Source organism: Henckelia pumila, chromosome 1 (genome assembly GCF_033568475.1).
Source record: "Henckelia pumila isolate YLH828 chromosome 1, ASM3356847v2, whole genome shotgun sequence".
In the NCBI taxonomy this organism is placed as follows: Eukaryota; Viridiplantae; Streptophyta; class Magnoliopsida; order Lamiales; family Gesneriaceae; genus Henckelia; species Henckelia pumila.
In genome coordinates, this window is record NC_133120.1 from 83,839,400 (window position 1) to 83,852,671 (window position 13,272).

The 13,272-nt window shown below is 35.2% G+C and overlaps 3 protein-coding genes across 3 annotated transcripts; all 3 read left to right on the plus strand.

Moving 5' to 3' along the window:
• Window positions 1–648: 648 nt before the first annotated feature.
• Window positions 649–2,558, plus strand: LOC140893109 (protein NUCLEAR FUSION DEFECTIVE 4-like). Its single transcript, XM_073302179.1, has one exon. It carries the CDS (start codon window positions 728–730, stop codon window positions 2,447–2,449), a length of 1,722 nt encoding a protein of 573 aa, XP_073158280.1. The 5' UTR covers window positions 649–727; the 3' UTR covers window positions 2,450–2,558.
• A 2,996-nt stretch (window positions 2,559–5,554) lies between these two features.
• LOC140876584 (serine/threonine protein phosphatase 2A 57 kDa regulatory subunit B' beta isoform) lies at window positions 5,555–8,736 on the plus strand. Its single transcript, XM_073280505.1, has 2 exons — window positions 5,555–7,058; window positions 8,158–8,736. Exons 1-2 carry the CDS (start codon window positions 5,892–5,894, stop codon window positions 8,458–8,460), a joined length of 1,470 nt encoding a protein of 489 aa, XP_073136606.1. The 5' UTR covers window positions 5,555–5,891; the 3' UTR covers window positions 8,461–8,736.
• Window positions 8,737–10,582: 1,846 nt separating this feature from the next.
• Window positions 10,583–13,060, plus strand: LOC140875623 (uncharacterized). The gene is made up of 4 exons (XM_073279350.1): window positions 10,583–10,916; window positions 11,363–11,473; window positions 12,223–12,291; window positions 12,782–13,060. Exons 1-4 carry the CDS (start codon window positions 10,770–10,772, stop codon window positions 12,830–12,832), a joined length of 378 nt encoding a protein of 125 aa, XP_073135451.1. The 5' UTR covers window positions 10,583–10,769; the 3' UTR covers window positions 12,833–13,060.
• The last annotated feature ends 212 nt before the right edge of the window (window positions 13,061–13,272 follow it).

The following is a 13,272-nucleotide window of genomic DNA, read 5'->3' on the forward strand; positions in this document are numbered from 1 at the left end:
TTTTTAATAATTAATAAAATATGGATATTATTATTTATAAAGGGTAATGGAGTAATTTAAATTTAATGATTTGATTGATGTATGATAAATAATTAATGATTTGATTGATGTAAGATATATAATTAATAAATGGATAAATAATATGACAAAAATAACGTGAGATGAGATAAAATAAGTTATATATAGATTAATTATATAGCAAAAGAAACAGTATCTTATAATAAAAAATAATATTATTTTAATATTAAATAATCATAATCGAAGATTCATCTTTAAAATTGATTTACATTATGATATCATACAAATTTTCTTGCATGATAATTCGACTTCACTTCCCAAATCTATGAAAGTTTCCTATCACACGAGCTTTACATTTCATATGTCCCAAATTCCTCGTTCTATGGCAACCACAAGACAAGATGCGTGTTTACTTACAGTTGAATTCCTAAGTTGTAGGAGGTAAAATGACCCATAGTTTTTATTATTCAAGCAAAGTCACCGTGGGATGTATTTTATATAACAAATACTGTTTTATTTATTTATGAAACTTATTATTATACTCGAGTAAATCTTTATAAATGAGGTATCAACGTGTCACGTGAGAATAAGATAAGGTTTTAACACAACACATAGCTTATATATATTTATCATTTTCTTGGATTTTACAAGACATTTCAAAACCTCAGAGTGGGGAGCTTAACTTTTGCGAGTTTACGAAGAAATCAGCATGGCAGCTGCGACGCTGATCACCGGCGGCGGCGGCGGCACGAGACGCTTCGTCCTGCAAGCGATCACCGGGAGGTGGTTCATGGTCTTCGCTTCCCTGCTGATCATGTCAATGTCCGGCGCCACCTACATGTTCGGCGCCTACTCCGGCGCCATCAAAAGTGCACTGGCCTACGATCAAACAACCTTGAACCTCCTTGGATTCTTCAAAGATCTGGGAGGAAACATTGGAATCATGGCCGGCGTGATCAATGAGGTCATGCCGCCGTGGGTCGTGCTCGCCGTCGGCGTGGCCATGAACTTCTCCGGCTACTTCATGATATGGCTGGCCGTCACCAGACGGATTTCGAAGCCCCCCGTGTGGCAGATGTGCCTGTTCATCTGCATCGGCGCGAATTCGCAGACATTTTCGAACACAGGCGCGTTAGTCACCTGCGTCAAGAATTTCCCGGAGAGTAGAGGGATTGTCATAGGTTTGCTCAAGGGGTTCACCGGACTTAGCGGCGCCATTATCACGCAGATTTACCGCGCCATGTACGGGGATAACTCCAAAGATCTAATCTTTCTCATCGGCTGGCTTCCGGCGGCGGTGAATTGCTTTTTCCTACGAACTGTGCGGCTCATGAAACTGTCTCGACTGGAAAATGAGCAGAAAATCTTTTACCATCTTCTCTACATCTCGCTGGGTTTAGCTGGTTTCCTCATGATTCTGATTATTTTACAGAATTCACTCGCTTTCAGTTCGCCGGCATATGCTGGTGGCGCCGCCGTAGTTACAATTTTCCTATTTGCTCCAATTGCTGTGGTAATCAGAGAAGAATTCAAGAATCGGAAAACCCAGAAATTACAACCCAAAAACGACCAATCTCAGCTAACAATAACCTCGGAAAATCCACCATCATCAGCCGAAACACCACATCCACCACCGCCTAACACGGCGGCTCAGCCGGGTCCCAAAGAGCCGGTCCCCTGGTGGCGGGACGTGTTCAACCCACCGGAAAGAGGCGAAGATTACAACATACTGCAAGCTCTCTTCAGCATCGACATGATCATTCTATTCATCGCCGTCACATTCGGCGTCGGAGGAACTCTCACCGCCATCGACAACTTAGGCCAAATGGGAAAGGCTTTGGGGTATCCAAGCAAAAGCATCACCACATTCGTTTCACTGGTCAGCATATGGAACTACCTCGGACGAGTCACTTCGGGCTTCAGCTCTGAAATTTTCTTGGCCAAATACAAATTCCCTCGCCCACTCATGCTCACATTCGTACTTCTCCTATCCTGCGTCGGCCATCTCTTGATCGCGTTCGGGGTACCCAATTCGCTCTATTTCTCCTCCGTCATCATCGGATTCTGCTTCGGAGCACAATGGCCGCTCATATTTGCCATCATATCTGAGCTGTTTGGGCTCAAATATTACTCCACCTTGCATACTTTAGGCGGGGGAGCAAGCCCACTCGGGGCATATATCCTCAACGTAAGGATAACTGGTCATTTGTATGATAAAGTGGCTCTCAGGCAAATGGCTGCTAAAGGGCTGGAGAGGAGACAAGGCCAAGACCTGTCGTGCACGGGCGTCGAGTGCTACAAGCTCGCCTTCCTCATAATCACGGCGGCGACATTGGTCGGATGCTCTGTTTCCTTCATTTTGGTACTTAGGACGAGGAAATTTTATAAAGGGGACATATATAAGAAGTTTAGAGAGCAGGCCACGGAATAGAAGATCGTCATTCAGTACCAGTAATCAGACACACACAGCGTAAAACATAAATACTATGTATTTTGCATACATTTCAATACATATCATCGGATATTCAAGATGATTTCAAGTCTTCGTATATCACAGACGATTTTATATAATGAAATTCATGTTTGTGTTTGGTTACCTTTTAAGTTTCGGATGTGTTGGTGCATACAAGTTCTGCAAAATTTTTGTAGTGTGGTTCATATTGAGGTGTGATTTATTCATTTAAAAAAAAAAATTCACTATAGAACAAATTTTGAATTTGAATTTTCTAACTGATTTAATGTAATGATCATTGAACAACGTGATTTCAATTAGGTTTGGGAATGAGCTATTAAAATCCTTTCATTTTCAAGCTACCACCACATTTGATGAGAGGTGGGCTCACAGGTCGGTAGTACAAAAGGACCACACTTGCAACTTGTTGAATAAACCAATGCTACCAATTTCAATCATGGACTGTTGTTAGAAAGAAATGTGTATGAAAAGAATGTAGATGGAACTTCCTTTGACTTTTGATGCTTCCGGATTATTGAATAGATGATTGAACCATTAAGTGCAAATGTATTTATCTATTTTTTTTTTTTTAAAAAAAAATCAATAATAAGTTAAAATAGACGGCGGCATGTCTGACTTGATTTTTGAACCAATTTTAGGAAATTAACTTGTTCATATATTTGTTATTTTTGTTTTGATTTTGTTAACTAAATGTCGCGAAAAGAATGAACAAATAGCGGTGAGCAAACCGGGTTCGGGTTCGGGTTTGGTTTCCAATCGAACTGTTTCTTTTTTTAAAATAATTATCCAAAACTTAAAAATCGAATGAACCCATTTTTATTATTTTTAGAAACAACAATTTATGAATTAAATAACGCTTCTAATCGTCAAAAAAAAAAAAAAAAGGACGCATGTATTTATTAATATCATCCCAATAGGCAATAAGCAAGTTAGCAACTTAACTTGTGTTAAAATTGACTAAAAATTATATTTAAAAAAACCCTTGTAAAAGATTTAAAATCTTGAGTATTTGAAAATTCGATCGGATTGGTTGTCTGGACTCTGGACTCTGGATCAATCAAATGGGCTATATCAAAATCCGTTTGAACCGGATCACAAACAGCAAACCAAATAAATGTTCAAATTATAAATTGGTTCGATTTATAATTTCAATTTAAACAAATGGACTATAAATGGGCCTAACCATAAGGGCAGCCCAGAGACATACAAAGATGAAGAAAATGCCCAATAAGCTTTTGTTATGTTATCAATATCATGTTTGTGTGAACACGTGAGTTATATTATGTATCTTTGTGTACACTCGTTTGGTACAAGGGATTAGTTTGAATTGTGGTTGGTTTGACTGATTTAATTAGTGTTTGATTGGATTGATCTATTTTTCGAATGAAAAATTATATTAGTTGAAGGAAAATAAACCTACCTCCACCTTTATTAATTATCACTTTTTTAATCACACCAATTATTTCCAATCCTACATTTTTCCTACACCCGAAAAAATAGAATTTTAATATAGTTCAAGGGTAATTTTGTCTAAAAGTACAAAATATTATTAGGTTATCCCTCAATTAAAAGTTGTATCAAATATAACACTAGTTTATCACCTTATATTACATTTCTACATCCATAATTCTTTTTATCATTTATGTACTAATTATTTAATAATCATATTCTCTGTTACGAGTGGATAATGTATTTGATTTTGAGAATGATTTGATATATGAATTTCAAATTACACATCATGTGATTTGATGTGGAATAAATTCTAAATTTACTTAAATTCATTCAATCCAAACACAGCGTTCCGATAACCAAATATCTCTTTTATTTATTTATTTAATTTTTTTTTGCAATTTCAAGTTCTCAATACTCCAAAGACCAAACTTTGTTTTGGTCATGCGTCGAGTGAAGTAAAACTAAAGTCAACCCCAATAATCTGGTCATTCTCTATTTATAGAAAGCAATTGATCCCTTCACACGAATTACGCTAGTTTGATGTTGAAACGATGATAACATCGTGAAAAATATCTTTTACGAAACAAAAAATTTGTGTGAAAATTAACAATAATGCTTCCGAATTCTCCCTATACTAAATTAGGCCTAATATGTGTTATGAGCATGACCAAGTATCATGAATGAATCGTAAATTTGATACACTGTGGTAGTGTTAGTGAATGTTCTTAGAAAGCATTTATCATCTTATCTTTCACAAAAATTCAACCCAAACATTACCTCAATCAGATACTACATGAGCCACAACATTGAAATATTTGAAGAATATTATCCTATAAAATTTATTGTGCAATTTATCAAAATTTCTAGCATTCCAAGCTTCATCTCATCATTCCTTACAACGAATTGCTTAGTTCATTACTTATTTTTACTTGATAACATGATCGCTGTTAAGGCTTTGGTTCAAGAAATTCTACTGTTAAAAAAAATGAAAGAAATAAAAACGTTAACACTTGCTACAATCTTGAATAATTTTGGTTACTGTAATTTGGCAAAACAAACTATGTAATTTTTTTTTAAAAAAAAACATAGAAATTGAATTATTTTCTAAAGTGTACTTGGAAAGATGGATTTGAAATACATAAATTTCGATTAATTTTTATGTTTTACAATGAAATAATATATCAAATCTTAAATCCATACTTTAATATTTTGCATAATAGTGATAGAAAGTAGAATTATTTAATATGACATTTTTATTGGTTGAACTTGAATAACATTCTAATTAAACTTGTAAGTAGTAAATATAAAATGTATGATTTATTTTTTTCTAAACGTAAAAAATACATTTAAATAATTAAAAATTAAATCTATAAATTTGAAATTCATGCGAAAATTATTTGCTTCAATCACTGGCATCGAACCACCTGTTAATTTCTCGCATGAGAGTGACAGACAGATCCAGCATCCTCCTCTTGCTCATAAAACAAAAAATTAGATAAAATAAATTTGGGGGACCAATTAATAAATATATAAAATCGAGGGAGTTATTGTAATAAGTATTAGTTTATCCGCCTTCTCTCCTACAAATTATAGGGTGTGTGTGTGTATAAATATATATCAGCACCGTTCGGTTGTGTTTCTCTTCCATCATTTGATCGCCGGAATATTCGATTGCCGGCGATTCTTGATTGGCTCTCGGTTTCGTCCTCCGTTCCCGTTTTCGGTATTTTCCAGCTTCTGCTTCCCGTTGCTCAATTTGTTGGCTCCGTTATCTCCGCAGTTATCAATATTTATTGATTTATCCGTTTCGATCGTTGTCTTTCTTCTCTCCCATTAATTCTTTGACAAATATTCTGCGCGGAATTTTTCTGTTCATTTGATTTTAATATGAACGGGTGCAAATGCCTTGTTTAGGCTTAGGGTTTTGAATGTGATTTGGAGGGCGAGGATGTTTAATAAGATAAAGATAATGAAGAGAGGCCACCGGAAGGTGGCCAAATCCGAGGCCGATTATGCCTTTGTGTCGTCGAACCGGAGCTCCGGCTCGGTGTCTACGTCTGACGTCGTAGTCAACCATGCCTCTCGGGGCGGTGCGGTTACGAATTCACACCAACAACATCATATGATTTCTGCTGCAGTGCCTCCTCCAACGGGTTCCATTGAGAATCAACCTATGTTTAAGGATGTCGCGGTCACCGAGCGTCAGAGTTTATTTATGCGGAAGCTACAAATCTGCTGCTTCCTCTTTGATTTTTCTGATACACTGAAGATGGTGAGGGAAAAAGAGATTAAAAGACAAACACTTGTGGAGCTTGTGGATTTTATTCAGTCCGGGTCAGGTAAGATAACTGAATCTAATCAAGAGGAGATGATTAGAATGGTATCTGTTAATATATTTCGTGGCTTGCCCCCGGCCTCCCATGAAAATACTGGGTCTGACAATGCGGACGCTGAAGAGGAGGACCAGTACCTTGATCCATCGTGGCCACATTTACAGCTGGTTTATGAATTGCTGTTGCGATATGTAGTCTCATCGGACACGGATACAAAGATTGCCAAGAGGTATATTGGCCATTCTTTTGTTTTGAAGTTGCTTGATCTGTTTGATTCTGAAGATCCGAGGGAGAGGGAATATTTGAAGACTATTCTGCATAGAATATACGGGAAGTTCATGGTGCATAGGCCCTTTATTAGGAAAGCAATAAACAATATCTTTTATAGGTTTATATACGAGACAGAGAGGTTCAGCGGGATTGGAGAGCTTTTGGAGATACTCGGGAGCATAATTAATGGGTTTGCCTTGCCAATGAAGGAAGAGCACAAATTGTTTTTAGTCAGAGCTTTGATACCACTCCACAAACCCAAGCCGGTAGCCACGTACCACCATCAGCTGTCGTATTGCATCACGCAGTTTGTGGAAAAGGACTACAAGTTGGCTGATACTGTTATTCGGGGTTTGCTGAAATATTGGCCGGTCACCAATTGCCAAAAGGAGGTTCTCTTTCTAGGGGAACTCGAGGAAGTGTTAGAGGCAACACAGGCGGCGGCATTTCAACGTTGCATGGTCCCTCTTTTTCGACAGATTGCTCGCTGCCTCAACAGCTCTCATTTTCAGGTGTAAGAAATTTACTCGAGTATTTTGTATTACAGTTGATTTTCTGCTCACTTGTATTCCGATCTTGTGTTTATCTATTTAGCTGTTTTATAGCTATATTCTGTTCTTTTGTGTATTGTCTTTAGTAGCTTGATCAATGCTGCTCATTTTCCGATTTTCTATTTGCCATTTTCTTAGAAGTATGAACTTAGATTTCATCGTAGTTTATGTACTTCTTCCTTTTACCTTTTAGACGTTCGAAAAACATATGTTGATTTGTAAAGAAGAATTAAGTCGTGGTTAATGGCATGCTTTTGGTAGCTTTCTTTGCTAACTTGCATTTTTCTTCCCGAAAAGAGAATGGGATATCATATCTTGGATACCAAACCACACATACATGTCTCCATTGTTTTCTTCCACCTTTGTTGTGATGAATTTGGATCTGCTTTAATGATTACGCCATTAGTTTATGTGGAGATTGCTCCGGTGATATCTTAATTGCATGTCCCTCCAATTTTTAATTTTCTGCCTAAGAGTAGGAAAGCTGATAGCTAGAGGATTGTTTGTGGTGCTTTTGGAATCACTTGCATGATGAAACCGAGTATAATTTGATTGGAAGGTGCTTGCAAGAATGTGAGAGATGGTTTATTAAAACAAATAATGCCTAATAAATCACGTGGCTTTTGTGGAAATTTGGATTAAGCTTGTTATGATGACTGAAAGGTTAGGTTACTTTTGTTAAACTAGAAGTTAAATTTTGAATGGTTTATTACTGCAGTCATCTTCTCCAAATTTTCTTGGATTAGCATTGCACCATTCACTTTACAGTTTGGAAGAAGACGAGTGAAAACTGTAATTTATGTTGTACAGAGAATGTGATGTGGTTATTGGTTTTGCTTCTTGCGCTATCATTCTTCTGTCCGTTAAAATTTATCCACTGAAAATCTGTTCTCAACTCTACTTCGAGAACTTTAATGGAACGACTTTATGCCCGATCGCAACTACTTGATTATTAAAAGGACTGCAATACTTTTATGTACCCTTGCATCACTATGAATTTTATGTACAATTGCATCACTGTGATGATATTTATGTGGTTATGACTTAATGAGCATTGCAGGTTGCCGAACGAGCTCTCTTTCTATGGAATAACGAGCATATTGTGTCCTTGATTGCTCAGAATCGTGGTATCATTTTACCGATCATCATTGAGGCTTTGGAAAAGAATATCCACTCACACTGGAACCAGGCAGTGCATGGTCTAACTGTTAATGTCCGAAAAATGTTCTTGGCAATGGATGCCGAGTTATTCGATGAGTGCGAGAGGCATTATGCACAAAGGGAGGCGAGAACTAGGGAACTGGAGGAACAACGAGAAATAACGTGGCAGAGATTGGCAGCAGCTGCAGCTCAAGGAGGCTGAAGTCAAATTATTGTTATCCGTGATGGATGCGTTTAGACCATGGTGACATTTCTTGGCTTTGGTGTATCCATCTATAAATCTTTCAGAAATAGACTTTGCCGAATCATCAAATATGACAGGCAAAGCAACAGGCCAAGTGAAGACGACTTTATATGTAAAATGTGCTGCATAATTTTAGAGTGGCTCGTGAAGTGCCTTCATGTATGTCCTTACTATCTGGTAGTCAGATGATTTTACTCTCGTCTGTCTATGTTTCGATTATTTTGACGTTGGTAATTGGTGCCTCTGCTCGATTTCCTGTCAATGCCATGTGCATGTGGTTGATGTGGGATATTCTATGCTGCATCGGAGAAATACTCTGTTATGTTTTTGTTCCAGATGTACGCGTGAACATGCCACTGAAAAATCATGCGGGCCGTATCAGTTTTTTTTTTTTCGTTAGAAGTTCACATGAACATCTTGAAAAAGAATTAAGAGTATTTTTTATCGGTGAAACATAGAATCTTTCCGTCAAGCTGCTCGTTTTGCTCCAATACCACCAAATGTTCGTGGGCTTATTTTTGAACTCATCATTTATTTTTTTTATTAATACTTTTTAACTGATCGTATATTATAAGTAGAGAAAGATCCCACTCGGATGACTCGTTGCGAGTTACAATTCCTCTTGTGTATCTAGCGTGCTTCCATCACCAACACCAATGAACGCTGTTCTTATTTCTTAACACTCTGGATTGAGCTAGATTATACGATAAAATTTTAGATTTTATTTTCATCTTGAATTTTAAGTTAATTAGTAATTATTTTTAAAAAAAATAGTTAAAACATGGTATTATCTTCTATGGTCGTTTTTTACTGTAAAAAAAAAAAATTGTTAGATTTATATTTATTTTTAAATTTTATTCGTTAGTGTGTTTTTTATTTATCATAATTAAATTAATAAAAATACATTTTTAAAATTAACTATGGTTCACGCTTGGTTCGTTTTAGAAACTCGTTATTGGATACTATTATTATTTATGTTATATATTAAAGTTTTTTTTTATAATCAAAGAAGCGTGCCATTTTCATTCTCTTTAATTTTGTACATTAATTCTTCTCCTCTCGATGAATCAAATAATACAAATTATTTATATATTCAATGCTTAACATGTTTATAAATATTTATATATTTGCATTTTTATTTCTTTAAAATTAAATTAATTATATATTATCATATTACATATATATATATGTTACTATTATTATGCAATAAACCTTTAGTTGGTCTTTTGGTATGTCAAAATATTTAAAAAAAATATTATAAAAAAACACACATTAAAACTATTTTTCTCCACTATCTATATTTTTTTCTTTTTTATTTAGTTATTTTTATTTAATATATAATACAATCATTTTATTATCTATTTTTATTGCTATAAATTTATTAGATTTTTTTTTATTAAAATTAAGTATAAAAAAAACTTTCGTCACGCACGTCGTGTGGATGTGTGTGCAAATATGCTAGTATTTATAATTGCAAGCTAATTTTCTTTTAGAGGGTGTTTGACTAAACTTATTAAAAAGAGCTTATAAGCTCCTAGAGCTTAAAAGCTGTTTTACGAGCTTATAAACTGTTAGAACTTATTTTAAAAATAAGCTGTTAAAGTGTTTGGATAAACTTATTTTAAATAACTTAAAGATGTTGATGTGTTTGGTATTATAAGATCTTTTTATCGTCAAAATTACCAAAAATGGTATAATTATATGAAAATAATGTTTCGAGTTATACATATATGAAAATAGTTTTAGAATAAACATATATTAAAAAAATAAAATTTTTATAATATTTTATTTTAGAAAAATTTATGTGATTTGAAATTTTTTTAAAAAATAATATTTAATATTTAATGGGTGGAGGATATGATGGAGATTTATTAAAATATTTAAGGATATTTTAAAGAGATAAAATGTTAAAATAAGATCTTTTTTAAAAAAATATCTTCCCCTTACTTTTTTTAAAAACAGTTTATAAGCTGTTAAACAGATTTGACAGCTTATAAGCTATTTTTAACAAAATTTACCAAACTGATTCGAAGAGGTTTTAGACTCTTAAATCCAATTGGACTCTTCATAATACCGAAACGAAACATACTTAAAAAAATCGGCCTTCCCCATTCATTTCATAGATACCACTCGCTAGTTTGCAAAATCCAAATTCTTATCTTCACACAAAATCTCCAAGTAAATATTTGGTTTTTGTAATTTGTTGCTGTTTTTAGATTCATACACATACACTGATTACAGTATTATTCGTTTAAAATTTATAAACAATGTCAAAGAAAGGAGCGGCCGCCTTACAAGATGATGTTCCTTGGAGGGCATCTTCGGCTGTAAAGCCTGTTCCGAAAATTCATCACTCGCCTGTTCTTCGTGTGTCTCAGAATTCCTATTCAAACTATGCTATATCTGTTATGAAGGTGATTGTGGTGTATTATATTTTTATTTGTATTTAATCTTTTTGCGTAAAGTCGCAGTCTGTGTGTTTTTTCACATGGGTTTTTAAGTTTTTGAATCGTAAAGGCAATTTTAAAGTGTCTAAAGATTGAGGTTGATCGGTATTAATGCAAGGTGAAGTTTTTTTATTCTTTGACGCTCCATTCTTTTCCCGGGAGTTAGGAAGTATTTGAATGTAATCCCTTTGCATTTCTGAGATTTTATTTGGTCAAGACAATTACTATGTGTTGGGGTGTGGATGATACATTATCATATTTTTGAAATTGCTAGGTAAAACTTTCTGATGTTCGGTTCCCTTCATACATTTCTTGTGAAGATTTTTCATTTATTTGATTCTAAGGTTGCACAAATATATGTTCTTTAATGATTAAATTGAACTAGTTATGATTTTGAGAAGTTCATTTTTCAGCATCCAGATCCCATTGGAGACGGCCTAGGGATAGAGGCTGTAGTGGAAGCTGCAGGGCCGGATTGCATCGTGCCAGGACAAGTTGCACCTATCAAACTACTTGGTCTTAAGGTGTATTTTTCTTCTCCATCTGGTTTCATTCTAATTTTGACATCACCATTTTTGTTAATGGACTGTGATATGCTTAAGAGGTAGAAATTTTCCAGTTCGGTTATAGAAAATTTTGATGTAATATAAACGTAAAATGAGTGACATGGTTGTATATAACATGTGATGTTATATGTCCGCAGCTCCGCTTATGGTTCCCTGATCCCTAGTTATCTCTTGCGAATATCTGCTATCTGGTTGTCATCAAGATATATTATGTTTCGATGACGGTTTCTGTGTTTTGTACGGCATTTAATTGCTACTTTTCTTGTTGGTACTGTCTTCTTTCTCTTTGGCTGGGTCAATTTTGGAATTTGTAATCCATTGGTTTGCTCATAACCTACATGCCCCTTATTCACTGGCACCTTCCGGTTTTGTTTTAGAAGAAAAGAGCCAGTGCATCTTGTAAAATCTTGTGGTGGTTCAATCAACAATCAATCATGGTTCTTCCTTTTCTTCTTTCTAACTTATTAACTTTAGGCGCTAGTCATTTTTATTGCTGGTGTCTATCGTTTCGTTTTTGTGATATTCCTTTTTAGATTTTCAAGCTTCATTGTATCCCATTTCTTCAGGTCCAATTAAGTTTTATCCATACTCGATTACTCCACTAATGGCCTTGTTATGTTCTCGAAGAACTCACTGAAATTTCACTACCACATTTGAACATGATTGGTAAGATTTTCGTTACTCTTAGTTACACATCCTTTTTGCAGGTTTGGCCCATTGAAATTGACTTGAAATTCATGGAACCAGTTTCGCGGGAACTCAAATCAATCGGAAGGGTAGAGCTCTTACTCTTATTGTTTTTTGAGTGCAAGCTGTTGAACTGTTCAGTGCATGCTACATCTCAGCAAATTAAGGTTGTTGGGTTCTTTAAAATCACATGAATGAGGAAAGGAGGTTGCAAAAAGCTTTATTCCACTTGTCAATGTCATAAATAACATGTGGCTAACAAGGAACGAGAGTTCATCTTCCGTCAGTGCTTAGGTACCATCAAACATAGAAAAAATTTCGACAAAAAAGGGAAAGAAAAAAGCATAGGAGCAGAACTTTAATTTGGACGAGTGAGTCCAAAGTAATTGTTTAGGGGGTGACACAGATCAAGTCTTATGTAACGTACATGAAGATTATACTAGTGTGTAAAATTGCTGGAGGGGGTCGCGTTCCCTTCTAGCATCCTTTTCAAACGTGTGACGTAACTTGCTGGATGTTGCTCCACATGCTACCACTCCACTCATATATGATTGGCTATACTTTTTCTTGTGGTTGCAGTTCATGGATTCAGCTGTCAATCTTATGAACAAATCGTTTATCGATAACTAGAGCTTGGATAGCCGTGAAATGCACTATGCAATTGGTGTGAGAATGATTGGTCATATCAGGTGCTCGGATACTGGAAGCAGACATTCAAGGAAGTTCGTTCAATTCTCTTCCTTGTATGGTTCCATTTTTCCTAAACACTATTTACTGTAACAGTCCGGACTCTGTACATGGGAGATTTCTATAAAATTTATGGAGAGAATGAAAATCTTTGCTCTACTTTTATACTTCTCTGGTTTTTGCTCTCGACTTTTTCAAGTGAAACCTCTCTGTAGAGGAGTGATTGTGGTTGGTTCCAGTAGCTCCGCCAAATAAATTCTTCTCACTAAAAAAATCTTATGTGAAAATTTTAATTAAAAAAATTAAGTTTGAATACTGTTTCAACGCTGTATTGCCTGATGATGAACATTTTTAAATAAATGATGATATCATAATCCATCACG

What these genes read in the sequence shown, in the direction of transcription:
- LOC140893109 (XM_073302179.1), top strand. Translation starts at nt 728, where the DNA reads ATGGCAGCTGCGACGCTGATCACCGGCGGCGGCGGCGGCACGAGACGC.
- LOC140876584 (XM_073280505.1), top strand. Translation starts at nt 5,892, where the DNA reads ATGTTTAATAAGATAAAGATAATGAAGAGAGGCCACCGGAAGGTGGCC. An exon ending in TCAACAGCTCTCATTTTCAG is followed by an intron (nt 7,059 to 8,157) that starts GTGTAAGAAATT and finishes TGAGCATTGCAG; the next exon opens with GTTGCCGAACGAGCTCTCTT.
- LOC140875623 (XM_073279350.1), top strand. Translation starts at nt 10,770, where the DNA reads ATGTCAAAGAAAGGAGCGGCCGCCTTACAAGATGATGTTCCTTGGAGG. An exon ending in TCAAACTACTTGGTCTTAAG is followed by an intron (nt 11,474 to 12,222) that starts GTGTATTTTTCT and finishes TCCTTTTTGCAG; the next exon opens with GTTTGGCCCATTGAAATTGA. An exon ending in AACTCAAATCAATCGGAAGG is followed by an intron (nt 12,292 to 12,781) that starts GTAGAGCTCTTA and finishes TTGTGGTTGCAG; the next exon opens with TTCATGGATTCAGCTGTCAA.